Source organism: Aquarana catesbeiana, linkage group LG07, assembly GCF_042186555.1.
Source record: "Aquarana catesbeiana isolate 2022-GZ linkage group LG07, ASM4218655v1, whole genome shotgun sequence".
Taxonomy (NCBI): domain Eukaryota; kingdom Metazoa; phylum Chordata; class Amphibia; order Anura; family Ranidae; genus Aquarana; species Aquarana catesbeiana.
Window position 1 is genome coordinate 199,551,331 of NC_133330.1, and position 19,816 is coordinate 199,571,146.

The 19,816-nt window shown below is 42.3% G+C and overlaps 1 protein-coding gene across 6 annotated transcripts in view; it reads left to right on the top strand.

Annotated features, from left to right (window-relative positions):
* The window catches only part of DENND1B (DENN domain containing 1B), a 422,418-nt gene that overhangs the window by 275,364 nt on the left and 127,238 nt on the right, over positions 1–19,816 (top strand). For all 6 annotated transcript variants that reach the window (XR_012235321.1, XM_073592973.1, XM_073592974.1 and 3 more), the window contains one exon: positions 13,508–13,553. Coding sequence is in view for 5 of the 6 variants with exons in the window: in XM_073592973.1 (XP_073449074.1) it covers positions 13,508–13,553 (46 nt within the window). In the remaining variant the exon portion in view is untranslated. The remainder of the gene's footprint in view (positions 1–13,507; positions 13,554–19,816) is intronic.

Below are 19,816 nucleotides of genomic sequence, written 5' to 3' on the forward strand. Positions count from 1 at the left end.
ACAAAACTTTTTTTTTTTAGTTGTGGATTAGAACCCCAGTCAGTTTTTATTGCTGTCTGTGCCCTGATTAAGGAGATTCTCCTTCTCTTTTTGCTCTGTTTACCATTATCATTGAAAGTGAAAGCAAAAGAAATTGACGTATTTTGGGTTGTCCCCAGAAAATTAATGGAGGGGAAATGTTCCAATTGGGACACTAGTTCCAATGGGGTCCCCAAGAAATTCCCTTCATTTGCAAGAATTTCTTCTCAATTTCTGTTTGGCTATGGGACAAGAAGTGAAAGGAGATCTCTGCAATGGGACACAGCGAAAAAAATATGACGGGGGTTTTAGCCATCCCTCACTCTACCCAAAATGTCGAAAACGTTTTGCCTATAGTTCAACTATATCAATAAAACCTGGACGCTGATTGGTTTCTGTGCAGAGCTGGACCAGTTTTTGCACTCCAGTTTTAGTAAATCCAATCCTTTACCTTCTATTTTACAGTGGGACAAAAAGTATTTAGTCAGCCACCAAGTTCTCCCACTTAAAAAGATGAGAGACGCCTGTAATTGTCATCATAGAAGAATATGCTAAGTGCGCTTGAAATCCAATGATCAAAAATGTGAATAAAATATAACTGAATAAGTTATTGAATCAATATAAGGTGAGTATATTAATTACAAATAATAAGTATTACCAAGTTCAAAATGTGCTTGCAAATAAATTATAAAAACAAATATTGAGTGAATATACATTCAGTGATCTAACACAAAAATAATCAAATCCATAATTGCTAAATAAAAAAAAATAATAAAAAAATAATAAGTTCCAAAGTTCATGGATAGCTAGTGTATTAAAAAGTAGTAGTAGAGGTAAGTTCATTCCATTCATAGAGTTCAATGAAGGTACACCAATCACATGGAGGGGAATCACATATCCACAGTTCGTTTTAGACACAGCCCATATGAGTAGAGAGGGAAGAAGGGAGTGTGAAGAGAAATCCCAGCAACCAGTGAATCCAAGGGACAATAAGGATGGACCCTTACCAGACACGGTGGACCTCCTTAATAGCAATGTCTTATGCCCGTGCAGATACAGCCCTCTGCAGAGACAGATGGATGGCGGCGTCTGGATCCACCGATGTGTGCCGCGTTCCAACCGGAGGCAGTTCTAGCGTGTCAGCCTAGAAGGAGGCACTTGCTGATCCCAAGAGCCATGAGTGCAAAATCATTATTATCATTATTTTATATATATTTCCCTTTGAAACTGCCGGTAACCTTGAGCCTGTGTCTGGGATTACAGATGGCTGGTTTGGCGCGCATTTTTTTGAATACTGGCATGCGCCAGTGTGCGCGTGCGCGCCACCGGCGTGTGTGTGCGCCCCTGGTGTGCACCGTCGGTGTGCGCGTGCGCCGCTGCTGTGCGCGTCGCGGATGTGCCGCGTGCGTCAGGACGGCGCACGCGCCGTGCGGTAGGAGTGCCGCCGTTCGCTGATGCGCGCGCTCACTCTCTAATGCTTTATAGGCATGGAGCTCCTGGCGTGCGCGTGGATAACACAGAGCGATAGTGGGCACGTGAGTCTGGTGGTCTTGGACACAGTGGTGACAGGTTAAAGGCTGGTTATAGTTTGTGGGGAGTACTCCTTTTCTTCCTCGTGTGTAAGCAATGTCTTCCAGAAAACGAGGTATAGGGAACAAGGCAAGCACAGGGGTAAGAGTACCTCCTTTAAAAACAGGAGACCAACCCCATGCTGATGCAGCCTTAGTTTCTCCTGAAAGACCTGCGGCATCTGGCCTGGCTGAGCCATTGCATTTGTCAGGCATAGTGGCCACTACCAATATACCTGCCTCGGCGTATGTTACAAAGGAGGATTTGGCATCTGCCTTAGCGGGCCTTGAGGGCAAAATAGCTGGCATGATTGCCTCTGTACCTCAGGGGGGGGAGGAAGCGTAATAGATCTCCCTCCCGTGTGCCTGGGCCAAGTGGTGAGTCACTAGAACACCAGGGCTCTTATAGCCAGATGGGTCCAGGTGATCTGGAACCAGAATGGGCAGAGGATTTGGAAGAGTTGGTCATGAAGGACCGAGAGGAAGGAGAGCTTGAAGGATCCTCGGCTGAGGACTCTGGCTCTGAAGAGACAATTTCGGCCTCCCATTCCCAAAAATTGTTTATCCAATCTCTAATTGAGATGGTACGAATTGGGTTTAAGTTACCCCCGGTTCAGGAGTCTGCACTCTCCTGTTCTACTTTGATATCTTTGCGACCTCAGCAAATTTCCCAAGCGTTCCCTTTGCATCTGTTACTGCAGCAGGTGGTTTACGAGGACTGGGAGCACCCTGACAGGATATACTTGCCTCCAAAAAGGGTTTTCTATCCTATATCCTATGGAGGAGAAGTACAGGAAGAAATGGAGCACACCGTTGGTGGACGCTGCCATATCTTCTGTAAACAAAAGTTTAACCTGTCCAGTGGATAATGCCCAGGTATTCAAGGATCTGGCTGATAAAAAGCTAGAGTCCTTATTAAAAGCCTCCTTTTCAGTGGCTGGTGCAGCAGTTCAGCCAGCAGTTGCAGCTATTGGAATTTGCCAGTCCCTAAAGGATCACTTTAAAAGATTGGTAAAGAACATACCTTGCCAGGAGGAATCTGCCGAGGAGTTATCGATGATTCCTCATGCCTTATGTTTTGCAGTAGACGAGGTTGAAAGACTCAATCCAACAGATGTCTCGTTTTGCGTTACTGTCAATTCATATCCGCAATGTCTTGTGGCTAAAGAACTGGTCTGCTGAGACGCCATGTAAAAGGCTACGCTCAGCTTTTCCATTCCATGAAGAGCACTTGTTTGGCGAGGATCTGGATAAATATATCCAAAAGATCTCTGGAGGAAAGAGTGCCCTGCTCCCTATTAAAAAGAAAGGGAAGCAACCCTCTTATAAAATTCCTAATGCTCCAGGACTTGGTGCTTCTTCCCCTAATAGGTATTGACGGCCTCAGCCGTCTGGGTTTAAAAGACCCCAGGGTCAGAAAAAACCTTGGACCCAAAAGGCACCCAAGCCCAACTACAAGTCTACCTTGTGAAGGGGCGCCCCCGCTCTCACGGGTGGGGAGGCAGGCTTCGGCTGTTTGGGAAGGCCTGGGAAGAACTGGTTCAGGACAGATGGGTCATTTCCACTGTAAAATACAGTTACAGAATAGAGTTCCGGGAGATCCCCCCGAATCGGTTTCTGTACTCAAGGGTTCCGTCGGATCCAGAGAAAAGAAGATGCCTATTTCTAGCTTTACACCATCTGCTGATGCAGGGGGTAATTGTAAAGGTTCCGCATGAGGAAAGATTCAAGGGGTTTTACTCAAACCTATTTACCGTGCCGAAACCAAATGGGGAAGTAAGGCCCATTTTGGACCTCGAGGCTCTCAACTTCTTTGTAGACGTCCAATCCTTCCGCATGGAGTCGGTTCGTTCAATAATAAAATCCCTGAGAAAGGGAGACTATTTAGCGTCCATAGATATCAAGGACGCATACCTTCATGTGCCGATCTTTGGTCCACATCAAAGGTTTTTACGCTTCGCTGTAGAGGGCAGTCATTTTCAATTTGTGGCACTACCTTTCGGTCTGGCCACAGCCCCCAGGGTCTTCACAAAGATTCCGGCCCCAGTGTTAGCTTCCCTAAGGTCTCAGAAAGTCTCCGTAGTAGGATATCTGGACGATCTTCTAAAGGAATGCTCTCGCCCCATACTAGTTCAAAACGTGTCAAGAACAGTACGGGTTTTACAACGCCTAGGTTGGATGCTAAATACGGACAAGTCAGCTCTTTGTTCGACCCAAGCCTTGGTGTATCTGGGTCTGGTCTTGGACACCGCCCAAGAAAAGGTTTTTCTTCCTCCCTTAAAGATCGCCTCCATAGTGGAACTTGTACAGAAGGTGAAAAAAGAACTAACACCTTCTATTTGGCTGTGCATGAGGTTACTAGACAAGATGGTGTCATCCTTCAGCGCAGTGCCACATGCACAGTTCCACTCCAGAGTGTTCCAGAACAGTATTCTAAAGGCCTGGGACAAGTCAGCTCGAACCTTGGATCAGCCTATGGTTCTATCTCCACAGGTTCTATGGAACCTCTCTTGGTGGTTAAGAACCAGCAACCTGAAAAGAGGGAAATCTTTCCCACCGGTAGCCTGGAAAGTCGTAACCACGGACGCCAGTCTTCTTAGCTCGGGAGCAGTCCTAGAGGAAGCGTCTGTCCAGGGAATATGGTCCCAGACAGAAAGGACCCTGCCCATCAATCTATTGGAGATTCGGGCAGCTCGTCTAGCTCTGCGATTCTGGACATCCAGATTGCGGGTTCTTCCTGTCAGAGTCCAGTCCGACAACTCCACGGTAGTGGCATATATCAACCACGAGGGAGGTACCAGGAGTCGGGCAGCCCAAAGAGAGGTAGATCATATTTTGACTTTGGCAGAAAAACGTGCCGTTTCTGTCGGCAGTGTTTATTCCGGGGGTGGACAATTGGCAGGCGGATTTCCTAAGTCGTCAGAAATTGTTGCCAGGGGAATGGTCCCTGCACCCGAGGTTTTTCTACAGATCTGCCAATACTGGGGGACCCCACATGTGGATCTGCTGGCATCCAGATTCAATGCCAAGCTGGACAGGTTTGTATCCAGGACCAAGGATCCGCTTGCTGTCGGGAAAGACGCATTAGTAGTTCCTTGGGATCAGTATTCTCTAATATATGCCTTCCCTCCGATCCAAATTCTGCCGCACTTACTACGCAGAATACAGGAGGAACGAAAGCCGGTGATCTTAGTGGCCTCAGCGTGGCCCAGGAGATCATGGTACTCGGAGATTGTGAGGTTGGCAGTAGGGGACCCATTGGTCCTTCCTTGCCATCCAGACCTGTTGTCTCAAGGGCCCATATTCCATCCTTCTTTACGGTTGCTGAATTTGATGGCCTGGCTATTGAGACCAGAATATTGAAAGACCGTGGTATTATGGGTTCAGTCTTGTCTACTTTGATAAACGCTAGAAAGTCAGTTTCTAGAGCTATCTATTATAGAGTCTGGAAGTCATATATTCCTTGGTGTGAGGAAAGAAAATGGAACCCTCGTAGGTATACGACTGGAAGGGTTCTCGCCTTTCTGCAAACGGGAGTAGACTTGCAGCTCGCTTTAGGGACAATGAAAGGACAGATTTCGGCCTTATCGGTTTTCTTCCAAAGGCCAATTGCATCCCATTCTTTGGTGCGAACCTTTGTCAAGGGTGTAACACACTTGAGGCCGCTGGTTAAACCACCTTTATGTCCCTGGGACCTATATTTGGTACTGTCAGCCTTACAGGGTCAACTGTTTGAACCTATTAGGCATATTCCTTTTGTCCTATTGACCAGAAAATTAGTTTTTTTTTGTGTCTATAACATCGGCTAGAAGGGTGTCAGAATTGGCCGCCCTTTCTTGCAAAGAACCTTTTATGATTCTTCATCAGGACAGAGTGGTCATGCGCCCTCATGCGGAATTTCTACCGAAGATGGTTTCCAAATTTCATTTGAATCAGGATATCATTTTACCTTCCTTTTTTTCAAACCCTAAGACGAGGGAGGAAAGGTTGCTTCACTCACTGGATGTGGTGAGGGCGATAAAAGTTTACTTGGAAATGTCAGCTCCCTTTCGGAAGACTGACTGTTTTTTTGTCTTGTCTGAAGGTCCTAAAAAAGGACAGCCGGCAACAAGTTCAACTATATCCAGGTGGATTCGTCAGACTATTATCCAGGCGTATGGATTAAAGTGCAGGGTTCCACCCCGGGATTTAAAAGCACATTCCACTAGAGGGATTAGTGCATCATGGGCAGTATGCCAACAGGTGTCTATGGCTCAGGTTTGCAAAGCGGCCGCTTGGTCTTCAGTTCATACGTTTACCAGGTTTTACCAGGTAGATGTGAGATCTCAAAAAGAGGCTGTTTTTTGGCCACAGCGTGTTGCAGGCAGCTTTATGGTCTCAGGCCCGTTGGGCTTAGGGAAAATGGGTTTTCCCCCCCTCAGGTGCATTGCTTTAGGACATCCCACATAGTCATTATTATGGTGCTCTGTGTCCCGTGATGTACGATAAAGAAAAACGGATTTTTAAAACAGCCTGTAAAATCCTTTTCTTGGAGTACATCACAGGACACAGAGGTCCCTCCCCTCTTTCTGGGATCATCATTGCTTGCTACAAAACTGAGGTACTTCCGGTATAGGAGGGGTTATATGGGAGGAACCGTCTTACTATTGGTTGCCAGTGTCCAATCACCTAAAGGTAAGCGTATAACCCACATAGTCATTATTATGGTGCCCTGTGTCCCGTGATGTACTCCAAGAAAAGGATTTTACAGGTAAGCTGTTTTAAAAATCCGTTTTTTACTACACCATTGGAGCTTGTTTCTTGCCCCCTATTGCACTCATGGCTCTTGGGATCAGCGAGTGCCTCCTTCTAGGCTGACACACTAGAACTGCCTCCGGTTGATACGCGGCACACATCGGTGGATCCAGACGCCGCCATCCATCTGTCCCTGCAGAGGGCTGTATCTGCACGCACATAAGACATTGCTATTAAGGAGGTCCACCGTGTCTGGTAAGGGTCCATCCTTATTGTCCATTGGATTTACTGGTTGCTGGGATATCTCTTCACACGCCCTTCTTCCCTCTCCACTCATATGGGCTGTGTTTAAAACGAACTGTGGATACGTGATTCCCCTCCATGTGATTAGTGTACCTTCATTGAACTCTCTATGAATGGATTGAACTTGCCTCTACTACTACTTTTTAATACACTAGCTATCCATGAACTTTGGAATTTATTTTTTTATGATTTTTTTTATTTAGCAATTATGGATTTGATTATTTTTGTGTTAGATCACTGAATGTATATTCACTCAATATTTGTTTTTATAATTTATTTGCAAACACTTTTTGAACTTGGTAATACTTATTATTGGTAATTAATATACTCACCTTATATTGATTTAATAACTTTTTCAGTTATATTTTATTCACATTTTTGATCACTGGATTGCAAGCGCACTTAGCATATTCTTCTTAGTCTATTACACCTATATTAGTGTTTTTTTTTGTTGCAGCTGCAATTTAGGCCTAATGCACACGGACGTTTTTACAGCCGCTTTTTTGAGCGTTTATTGCAGCTTAAAAAGGCCTGTCTATGTTAGTCTATGGCTTCATGCCCACCTAGGCGTTTTTGAGCTGCAAATGGCATAGGCGTTTTTAAGCTGTAAAAAAAACCCAGGACCAGTGGGTTCTGAGAGACGTTTTTCAGCTGTAAAAACGCTCTAACGCTGATAAACGCTCAAAAACGTCACTCACCAACGTTTTTTAACATTTTTGATCCATTGAAAAAAAAAAAAAAACGCTAAAAACTGCTAACGCAGAAAAACACTAATAAACGCTAAAAAACGCTATTGCAAAAACATTGAAAAAAGCTGAAAAAAGTTTTAAAAAATCACTGCAAAAATACTGGCGTTTTCATAACGTTATTTTAACATCCTGTGTGCATGAGGCCTTAAGGTGTTTTATAGCTTTTTAGCGCGGTTTTCTCTTTTTTCTTTATACCAATTGTCATCATAGGTATACCTCAACTATGAGAGCCAAAATGTGGAAACAAATCCAGACAATCACATTGTCTGATTTTTGAAAGAATTTATTTGCAAATTATGGTGGAAAATAAGTATTTTGTCAATATCAAAAGTTCATCGCAATACTTTGTTATATATCCTTTGTTCGCAATGACAGAGGTCAAACGTTTTCTGTAAGTCTTCACAAGGTTGTCACACACTGTTGCTGGTATGTTGGCCCGTTCCTCCATGCAGTTCTCCTCTAGATCAGTGATGTTTTGGGGCTGTCGCTAGGCAACACGGACTTTCAACTTCCTCCAAAGGTTTTCTATGGGGTTGAGATCTGGAGACTGGCTAGGCCACTCCAGGACCTTGAAATGCTTCTTACGAAGCCACTCCTTCGTTGCCCGGGCAGTGTGTTTGGGATCATTGTCATGCTGAAAGACCTAGCCACGTTTCATCTTCAATGCCCTTGCTGATGGGAGGAGGTTTGCACTCAAAATGTTACGATACATGGCCCCATTCATTCTTTCATGTACAGGGATCAGTCGTCCTGTTCTCTTTGCAGAGAAACAGACCCAAAGCATGATGTTGCCACCCCCATGCTTCACAGTAAGTATGGTGTTCTTTGGTTGCAACTCTCCTCCAAACATGACGAGTTGTGTTTCTACCAAACAGTTCTACTTTGGTTTCATCTGACCATATGACATTCTCCCAATCCTTTTCTGGATCATCCAAATGCTCTCTAGCAAACCTCAGACAGGACCGGACATTTACTGGCTTAACCACTGCCGACCGTTTTCGTGCGGCGGTCGGCTTTCAGATAAAAGTGGTCTCTGTGGCGGATTCGCCGCGAGATTGCTTTTTTTTTTTTTTTAATTGCATTTTAGTGTAAATATGAGATCTGAGGTCTTTTTGACCCCAGATCTCATATTTAAGAGGTCCTGTCATGCTTTTTTCTATTACAAGGGGTGTTTACATTCCTTGTAATAGGAATAAAAGTGACACAATTTTTTTTTAAAAAAACAGTGTAAAAATAAATAAAAAAAAAAAATTTTAAAACCCCCGTCCCGACGAGCTCGCGCGCAGAAGCGAACGCATACGTGAGTAGTGTCAGCATATGAAAACGGTGGTCAAACCACACATGTGAGGTATCGCCGCAATCGTTAGAGCGAGAGCAATAATTCTAGCCAAACCTGCAACCTGAGAATTTTTTTAAACGTCGCCTATGGAGATTTTTGAGGGTAAAAGTTTGACGCCATTCCACGAGCAGGCGCAATTTTGAAGTGTGAAGTGTTGGGTGTCAATTTACTCGGGGTAACATTATCTTTCACAATATAAAAAAAAATTGGGCTAACTTTACTCTTGTCTTATTTTTTTATAAAATAAAAGGGAAATTTTTCCAAAAAAAGCATGCTTGTTAGAATGCTGCGCAAATACGGTGTGAAAAAAAGTATTGCAATGACCGCCATTTTATTCTCTAGGTTGTTAGAAAAAAAAACAATATATAATGTTTGGGGTTCTAGGTAATTTTCTAGCAAAAAAAACTGTTTTAAACATGTAAACACCTAAATTCCAAAACAAGGCTAGTCCTTAAGTGGTTAAGCAGGGGGACACGTCTGGCACTGCAGGATCTGAGTCCCTGGTGGCGTAGTGTGTTACTGATGGTAGCCTTTGTTACGTTGGTCCCAGCTCTCCACAGGTCATTCACTAGGTCCCCCCGTGTGGTTCTGGGATTTTTGCTCGCCATTCTTGTGATCATTTTGATCCCACGGGGTGAGATCTTGCGTGGAGCCCCAGATCGAGGGAGATTATCAGTGGTCTTATATGTCTTCCATTTTCTAATTATTGCTCCCACAGTTGATTTCTTCACACCAAGCTGCTTGCCTATTGCAGATTCAGTCTTCCCAGCCTGGTGCAGGTCTACAATTTTGTTTCTGGTGTCCTTCGATAGCTCTTTGGTCTTCACCATAGTAGAATTTGGAGTGTGACTGTTTGAGGTTGTGGACAAGTGTCTTTTATACTGATAGCAAGTTCAAACAGGTGCCATTAATACAGGTAATGAGTGGAGGACAGAGGAGACTCTTAAAGAAGAAGATACAGGTCTGTGAGAGCCAGAAATCTTACATGTTTGTAGGTGACCAAATACTTATTTTCCACCATAATTTGCAAATAAATTCTTTCAAAAATCAGACAATGTGATTGTCTGGATTTGTTTCCACATTTTGTCTCTCATAGTTGAGGTATATCTATGATGACAATTACAGGCCTCTCTCATCTTTTTAAGTAGGAGAACTTGCACAATTGGTGGCTGACTAAATACTTTTTTGCCCCACTGTAAGAGTGAAACTTGTGAGAAACAATCATTCCAAATGCTTCCCTCAAACCATTGACTTTAAGTCAGTCTTAGCAAGTTATGTGTTATGTGTTTATCGTCATCATCATCATCCTTGGATTTTTATTAAGCATCAACCTGGTATTAATTAAGTAGATTTGATCATTAAAAAAAAACCTCTGCCAGACCATTGGGTTGAGAAGTCATTACATGTAATCCTGATAATGATTCCTTCTATTTGAAACTGGAAAATCATGTGGCAAATCTTCAGCTCTGTAGACTTAAAGCAAATATACTAACAGCCCATTTACTGGATAGTGGGATCCTTTATTCTTTAAAGTATGATTTCTTGCTATTAAATTTGCAGTCGTATTCATACTTCAAGCCCTAAGGGGAAGGGGGCATAAGTAAAATTATACTGTCACTACATCAGTGTGGTCTGTGACATGTGGGTGGTCTGTTCACTTGTAATAACCACAAAAATGAATTTGTTGGTGCTGCATCTTTGTTAATTATTTTAGTACAGAGATGAATTGTTTTACAAAAGGATTCAGAAAGCTTCAGATTTGCTTACAACTGTTTTGTATCTGTTCGGTATGACTTAATTTGGACAGATCCGCAGCCAGGGAGTTTGAATCAGCTACTTTTCCGTGACTTATTAATCCTCTAATCAAATTTGGGACATTCCAGTGACAGTTAAAAATTGTCATTCTGGCAGTGTAGAGTGAAGACACAAAAAACCCTGTCTTTGGTCTGAGATGGGGGGGGGGGGGGGGGGACTAATCCTTTTGCATGCCACATTTTCAAGCTTTCAGTTTTAGAAGACACATGTGATAAACAGAGCAGTAGCCATTTTTTTCTAGTATAAAGACAGTACTTGCTGATGTTTGCTAAGAGCAGATAGGATGATAAACTAATTGCCCACCTTCAGCTCTTTTTCCCTAATCTGACATAAATATTTCAAACTTTTCTCATGTTAAAATTTGAGCTGCAACACAAAGAACTGTTTTATCCAAAAGGACTACATAACAGAACTTCAAATAATTATAATAAAACAGCATCAGTCTATAAATGACTTTCACACACTGAGGGAATTAATGTACTGTTCCTGTATGGAGCCACTCCCCGTTTTAGCATTTGGTAGCTGAGCTAGTTTGGCCATATAAAAAAAGCTCAGGTTCTAGGATACATTGGAAGACGTTCTGTATATAAGAGTGATGAGATGGCTGCTTTTGATCCAATCACAGCTTGGAATTGATCCTAGATGAGGCTGCTTTGCTCAGTTGTAGTGTAGCCCGCAGATAGGTCTGGGATAAGGCTGTTGTATCTGGCAGTGGTGCCTTATGGCATAAGGCTTGAATTATGGATTGGTCTGTCAAAACTTGTCTAGGGTTCAGGTTTAAGCTTGTCAGACATTGGACTTCATGCTCACTGCTCTGGCATTGTAAGTAAATGAGGGAAAAGAGTTTACTGGTTAAAGTTATAATTGTTCCTTATTTAAAAACAATATCCTAGTTAGTCTTTTAGACCAGCATTCCTTAACAAAAACCACATGTTCATCCATACACTGGTTGTAGGGCCTTCAGGAGCAAGGCATTTCCTATGATAAGGTTCCTTCTCTTTAATTTGAAGCACTGGAGCAGAATGGAGTAGTGTAATGGAAACTGTATGAAAGGAGTAGCACCTCTGCTTCTTTCTCCATGATCATGTACACAGCTTCAATACAAACTTTTTATTTTCATGTAATATTTCCTTTACAAAATTATAGAGGCAACTTTTCACACAGAGATTTACCACAAACAATTCAAGTAATGCCCCGTACACGCGGTCGGATTTTCCGACGGAAAATGTTCGATGGGAGCTTTTTGTTGGAAATTCTGATAGTGTGTAGGCTCCATCGGACATTTTCCATCGGAATTTCCGTCACACAAAATTTGAGAGCTGGTTCTCAAATTTTCGGACAACAAAATCCGTTGTCATAAATTCTGATCGTGTGTACACATATCTGACCCACAAAGTTCCACGCATGCTCGGAATCAAGCAGAAGAGCCGCACTGGCTATTGAACTTAATTTTTCTCGGCTCGTCGTACGTGTTGTACGTCACTGCGTTCTTGACGTTTGGAATTTCCGACCAACTTTGTGTGACCGTGTGTATGCAAGACAAGTTTGAGCCAACATCCGTCGGGAAAAAAATCCATGGATTTTGTTGTAGGAATGTCCGATTGTGTGTACAGGGCATTACTCTCTGTCCCTGCAATCTAATATCCTACCAAACTCATACACAATCCTGAGCAACATTGGGGACATGCCAACTAACCTACCTACCTGCCTTTTTGGATTGTGAAAGGAAGTCCAGTGCATTTGGTGGAGGTCTATAGGGGTTGATTTACTGAAACTAGAGAGTGCACAATCTGGTGCAGCTCTGCATAGTAACCAAACAGCTTCCAGTTTTTTTTTTTTTTGTCAAAGCTTAATGAACAAGCTGAAGATAAAATTTGATTGGCTACTATGCACAGCTCTTACTTTTTAGTAAATCAACCCCATAGAGACATGTAAAGAACATACACACTCTTAGCCATGTAGATAGTGTCCATGGAAGCCAGGTCTGGCAAGGGTGCTAAGAACTTATTCACCATAAGTAAAGGGCTTTATGATTTAGTTTAATAAGGTACTTGGAATAGTTGATGTTCAATGGTTTGTTTTATTTAGCTAAATGTAAACTTAACATTCCTGTTTTTTAAAGAGGTTCTTCAGTCTGTAGGGAAAAAAATCAAAGTCAGCAACTACAAATACTGTAGCTGCTAACTTTTATTATAAGGACAATTACCTGTCCAGGGATCCAGTGCTATCCCCACCCAAGACGGTTTTTCACCCGCCTTTGGGTCCCTGGCACCGGCATGTCTATGGTAGGAAGCAGGCTGTGATTCCCTACAGCTTCACAGCCTGCTTCCCACTGCGCATGTGGGAGCCGCATTGCGCTTTGTGAATAGTCTTTCAGCCTCTTGGGACCTGTGACGTGTTCCAAGGCGTTGTAGGCAGGGAGGGGAGACAACGTCCAGTGGAATCACCTAGGTCTATCAATTACCATTTACCACCACATGAAAGCCCATTTTGTCTTGAAAAAAACAAGGTATAATTCACCTGGATATGTACAGTTTTACTAACACATATCAAATTTGCTAAATTGTATTCAGGTATTAGGATTTGTTTTATCCTCTGTCATGAAGGGTTCATTTTCTGCTAACCAAATAATTCTTATCACTGTTGACTGCATTGTATGCAATGCTGAAACATAGCAGCCATACTGTATACATACACAGGAATTCTCTTTGTGCACAGCCAGCCCAGCTCTGCTGGATGCTGAAAAATAACAGTACAACCAAAAAAATATAAAGTAAGCGCCTACTTTATATTTTTTGTTTGATTTATTAGTGTGATTCACACTTAAAGAGGCAGCCGTCACACGCATTTTCATAGGGTTGGTGCCTTTTTATAGTTTGAAATAATTTGAAAAATAGCAGTAATGCAGTTATTTTTAATTTTCGCAGTCTTATTGTTTTTCTGCTCAAGTAATCTGTATCTTTTTGTTTTTTGTTTTGCAGTGCCCCTATGCCTTATCTAATTGGAGTTCACTTTAGCCTTCTGGAGGTATGAAATTATACTAAACACGCATACACACCTAGACCGACTGATGCTGCAGCTGTCCCCTGCCAGCTCCAAGACTGAGAACTGAACGATCAAAGACAGCTGATCAATCAGTTCTTGGGACTGCTCTGAGCACAGAGCAGTGACTGTCAGTCACTGCTCTGTGCTCTGCCCCTCCAGTGCTTGCTGGAACACCGGACTGTGGAGGGAGTGGGAGCAGCGCACAGAGATGCTGAGCCAGTGGTCAGGCATCTGGGCAGAGCACAACATTATTGTCAGTATCCCTGCAGAGCCTGGACCGGCTCTGTGATGTCAGCAGACAGCAGGCTTTAGCCCTCTGTCGGCTGAACTAAGTGCACTCCTGTGATTTATAGCAATAAGGACAAAAGAGGTTTGGACATACTAATCCTTTAAAAAGTTGACTTTTCTCTACAGATAACTGCAGTCTATATTTTACTGGGAGGCTATTTATTTTTCCTCTGTTTTTATGTTCCCCTATAGAAGCTTGCATTGCAGGGTATATCTTGATAATGTTAAATACTCTATAATGCATACCATCATAAGTGGTTATGGTATCAGGTAAATGGAAATATAATTTATTTACAAAGTTTCCCATTAAAGTGAATCTAAATGCAAAGGTTTTTTGCCTTAAAATAAAAATTAAGTTATACTTACCTGCTCTGTGCAGTGATATTGCACAGAGCCTCCTCTTCTGGAGTACTTTGCTGTCGCTGTCCGTTTCTCCTCTCCTCCGAGTGCCCAGAGTCAGGCTTTGTGCATCTGTAGATTGGGGATTCCCTCACTTTTCCTTTCACTTCTTGTTTTGGCTATGGTACAGGAATTGAAAGGAATTCTCCCCTATGGGACACAGATGACAAAAACAATTGACAGGGATTATAACCCTTCCTTACTCTATTCAAAATGAAAAAAATGCCTTTAGTTCTACTTTAAGGCAGGGACTGTATTAAGGTAAGTAATGTTTTGACTTTAGAACCACTTTCATAAGCGTGTGTCACCATCAGTATTATAATAGTCAAAATGGACCAAATATAAAAAAAAAATAAAATCCAGTACAACTATGCAATATGTTTTTGCCTGTTTAGAACATTGCAGGTATATAAAAATATCTATTGGTTCTGCAAGAAATCCACAGCGCTCCAAGCTTACAGTTTGAGTTGATATAAAGGCAAATTATTATTATTATACGGGATTTACCGTATATAGCGTCAACAGTTTGCGCAGCGCTTTACAACATGAGGGCAAACAGTACAGTTACAATACAATTCAATACGGCAGGAATTAGAGGGCCCTGCTCATTAGAGCTTAAAATCTAGGAGGGAAGAATAAACTGCAAGTGCAGTTGCAAGGGAATTTTCCCCAGAGCTTAGTGAGTGAGGTGAAACTTTGCTGCCTTCCATCTAAGCATGTGCAAGCAAAAATGCTTTTTTTTAAAATTCCCCTTGTATGTGATTGCATATTCTTCACAAAGTGAAGCTCTGAGGAAAATGCACTTGCAGAGTGCAACTTAACTTGCAAAGTTAACAGTGTATTGGCCTTTTGTAAATCAACCCCATTGCCCCTACTGCAATGAAATCCCAAGCACTTTTATCAGCCCTGTTGGAGTCTTCTTCTGGTGGAATACAGGATACCATTCCCTTAAGTTATGAAGTTAAAGAGATGGCGAGAAGTTCTGTAGTCCCACAGAAGAGAACTTTCTAGGACTGACAACAGTGCTTGGGATTTCAATGCAATAGAAAAAGTGCATTGTCATCTCAAACAGAAATTTAGGAGCACACTTTTGTCAGATTAACAGGTATTTATCTTCTGTACTTGCTGTGCTTGTAAAGGGATAAAACCTGAGAAAACATGCACCTATTGCAGGGATGTTTTTTTGCCCAGAGATACTGTACACTTTCGATGCACAGCCCTCTAGTTTTCTAAAGAAAAAACTGTTGGTCAGGAATTGCAGCGGGCATATAGTTATATAGAGCTAAAGAAAATGACATGAAGAAAGATTTATTGCAAAAGATGTGTTTTTGCTGCTCTGAGATCCCACAGTGGCTGGTCTACTGGCCGAAAAAGCCTATTCATTGGTCACGTGATCTGTAAGATCTGTTTGGGGCTCTGCCTGAACACTTCAGCGGAGATCAGATGACCAGTGGCTAGACTTGAGGGGTGACTGGCTGGCACAAAATTCCAAAACAGTGTGTTTTTCAGTGAAGGTAATTATTTTATGCCTTTTGTAAAATACAACTTTGAGGCAGGAGGTTATGGGGTGGTTTTATTTGACTCTGGGTCCTCTTCTTCTGTATGAGTATATAATCTTTCAAAAACAAAACCCTGTTGAAAATGCCTATTAGATCTCACCATAGTTAAACACCAGAGGACTAAAGCTCATGCCAGCTTCTTTTAGCTTTTGAAAATCCATCATTGCCTTACAGCATTACCAGGTCTGTCCATCTCTTTTTATACAGCTACTGTATATCTGAGGTAGTCAGCAAGTTCTCTTCCTAAATTCTGTAGAGGAGGTTACGTCATGCACTCAAAAACTACTTGAGTTAATTAACGGTTCTCAAAAGTTAATTAAGGGTTCTCACAAATTATGCATGTATCTTTGAACATTTAATACCCTTATTTTGGAGCCTATTTTGGTCAACCTAAAACTTGTTGAAATGCTTGATATGAGAGTTGATTCCAGAACACGTCTGCGTACATTATATATTTACTGCAAAATGTGATAATCCAACCTGAAGCATTTTGAGCCATACTAGAACAATGGGCTTAGCTGGGCCATTACTGCACAAGCATGGTGAAAGTCTGGTCACGACTAAGATCTGCATTCCAAGCTAACCCAGCTAAACATTCCCAGTTAAAGTATATGTTAGGGTATAAGCATTTACATGAGTATCGGTACTTGTGCAAATGCACCGATACTTAAAACTGATACCTTCTGGCTCAGTACATTCAGCTGTCAGCGGAATTCTCCCGCTGACAACTGAAATGAACACAAAGGAATGCAGCAATTATCGGTTGTTAATGAGCAGGGACCGGCGCGTCCTTATCAACTGATGACTCATTCATCTGTCAGCAGGCTTCCCCACTGACAGATGAATGTAAACAAAACCAGGGCAGCTGCCACTAGCTATCAGTGGGTCTGCAGGAGCCAAATCTTCACCCGTGAAGTCTGCCATGCATGCATGGAGGGAGAAACAGCCTGGATGTACCACTGCGGGGGGGGGGGTATGGGTATGAAGGAACGCCTTTTAGAATGCTTTCTTCATCAGCCTTGCTCAGCCCACTAGGTGAAGCTTTGGCTGGGACCTGGGAGGTTGGTGTGCGGCTAGCCATGCCTTCTCTTTCTTGAAAAATGCGGCTTGTATGTCCTAATAGATAAGGCACCTCATCCCAAAGATTAAGTAAAGAAGGAAGCAGAGGAAAGGGGATTATTACGGTGCCAGCAACAAGTCAACACAATAAGTATATAGAAAAAACAAATTTTATTACCATAATTTAAAAACATTTAGTACATTGTATTGAACTAACATAGATGGGAGCACTTTACAATGTTCTGTTGACCAAAAGAGATGATGATAAATTATAACAGCAGGTCAATTCTTCCCTACTAGTTTCGCCAAGGCATTGGCTTCATCAGGGGAATAGAATATAACAGAAAACAAAAGTGGCTCTATGAAAAAAAAAAAAAAAGCAATAACATAAGTAAAATGAAAAAACAGTGAACAGGAATATTAACATGGTGCGTATCACTGAATGGTTAAGCTGCAAAGAATCAAAAATATGATCCCCATCCCCAAAGAACCAACCCCCCTAAAAAAAGAAGCTACCATGTGATGGAAAAAAATCCCAAGCACCCCCATGTCCCCAAACGTACCCTGGCAGCCCAGCGGGGCAAGGTCAATGCGGTCAAGTATCACAGGGCAGTAAACCCACACTGCCAAGTAATTGGCAGTGTTAGGTTACTGTAAACCTCATTAAAGCTGAAAAAGGAGAAAATAGATACAAACTTATGTGATGCTCAATTATATTGCAAAAGGAAGGGCTATATAGCCTCAATACATACCAAAAGCAAGAAGATTATTTTTATGAGAAGGGACGCTGTCAAGACCAGGAATATGTGGCCAGACCATCCAGGACGAGCACCCTGGCTGGCCGACAGAGGACCAACTGGGTAAAAAATATATAATAATGAAATGAATTTTAAAAAAATAATACAATTTTTTTGATAAAAAAATAATAATAAAAATTTATCAAAAAATTTTTTATTTTTTTTTAAAATTAATTTCATTGTTATATTTTTTTTTACCCAGTTGGTCTTCTGTCGGCCAGCCATCATGCTTGTCCTGGATAGTCTGACCATATATTCCTGGTCTTAAAAGCGCCCCTTCTTATATAAATAATCTTCTTGCTTTTGGTATGTATTGAAGCTATATAGCCCTTCCTTTTGCAATATAATTGAGCATCACATAGCCATAAGTTTTTATCTATTTTCTCCTTTTTCAGCTTTTATGAGGCTTACTTTGAACCCTCTGCAGCCAATTACTTGGCAGTGCGGGGTTACTGCCCTGTGATACTTGACCGCATTGACCTTGCCCCGCTGGGCTGCCAGGGTACATTTGGGGCTTGAGATTTTTTTCCATCACATGGTAGCTCCTTTTTTTTGGGGGGGGGTTAGTTCTTTGGAGATGGGGAAGGGGTATCGTATTTTTGATTCCATGCAGCTTAATCATTCAGTGATATGCACCATGTTAATATTACTGTTCACTGTTTTTTCATTTTACTTATGCTATTGCTTTTTTTCTTTTCATAGAGCCACTTTTGTTTTCTCTTATATTCTATTTCCCTGATGAAGCCAATGCCTTGGCGAAACTAGTAGGGAAGAATTGACCTGCTGTTATAATTTATCATCATCTCTTTTGGTCAACAGAACATTGTAAAGTGCTCCCATCCTATGTTGGTTCAATACAATGTACTAAATGTTTTTAAATTATGGTAATAAAATTTGTTTTTTCTATATACTTATTGTGTTGACTTGTTGCTGGCACCGTAACAATCCCTTTCCTCTGCTCCCTTCTATGCCTTCTCTTTCTTCTCTCTCAGCGGTCAGAGCTCTCCTCCTCCCTCAATTGTGTCTGCTTTGTGTGCAGACAGGCAAAGCACTCTTTTGCTCTAGCTTGGAGTCCATACACAGGAGCCTCGTTACCCCCTGTGCTGCCTGCCAGGAGAGGAGCCAGCTGCTGACTGGCTAATGAAAAACTCAGGGTTTAACCCTGTGCTGCCATGAGAGCTGGCTGAGGCTATAGTTAGGAATCCAGTGTTAACCCTGTGCTGCCTGCAGGAAGAGGAGACACACTGGCTAAGCAGGAGCAATCCCAGTGTTAACCACTGTGCTACCGGCAAGGTAGGGCATGCCACCTGATTGGCTAATTGGGTTCCTATTGTTTAACCCTGTACTATCTGTGTGCTATACAGCTCATCTGTTAGGCTAGACAGAGCCCCATGGTTTAACCCTGTGCTGCCCAATAAGTGTGGACTAGGATACAGCTGTACTATAATCAGGACTCCATTGTTAACCCTGTGTTGCCAGGCTGACAGGCTCTAGTGACCCCTTTTGGTGGACATCTCCTTGTGCTGTGTGAGCTGAGGAATGGGAGTCTGCCATGCTGGGATTTGTAGTGCCATAAAGAATTTCCCTTTTTCGTCCTTTCTCTTTTTTTTGCCTCCTTTTCTCTATTTTTGTCCCCCCACACTCTTTTCCCCCTTTCTCTGTCTCTCACCCTTTTGTCTCTGTCTTCCTACACCCACACACCACTCTCATCCTGACTTCTGCACTCAATGCACTGCATTTTATGTTACTTACTCCTGCACTCAAACATGTTGTATGGACTGCAGGAGAAGGAGGACGTAGGATGACAGCATGGTCCTCCTAGCTGTGGGGCCAGCAGTGCTGAGTGTTTGCAGCGTTGTGTTACTTCATCTCATTTAGGTGGTGATATTACACAGCACACTGATAGATAATGGAGACCCCCCTCCCTCCCTGCTCATTCTCCTCATCTTGATCTCCCTAAATGTCGGAAAGAGGTATCAGTAATTGGTATTGGCGAATACTTTAAAAAAGTATCGGTGTGTGTACTAGTTGTTAAAACATGGTATCGTGCATTCTTAGTATATGGGAACCCTTACATTGTAATCTCTGTTTTCAGCTGCTTAAAGGGCTTGGACAGGAGGGGTTGGAGAAACATCAGCACACT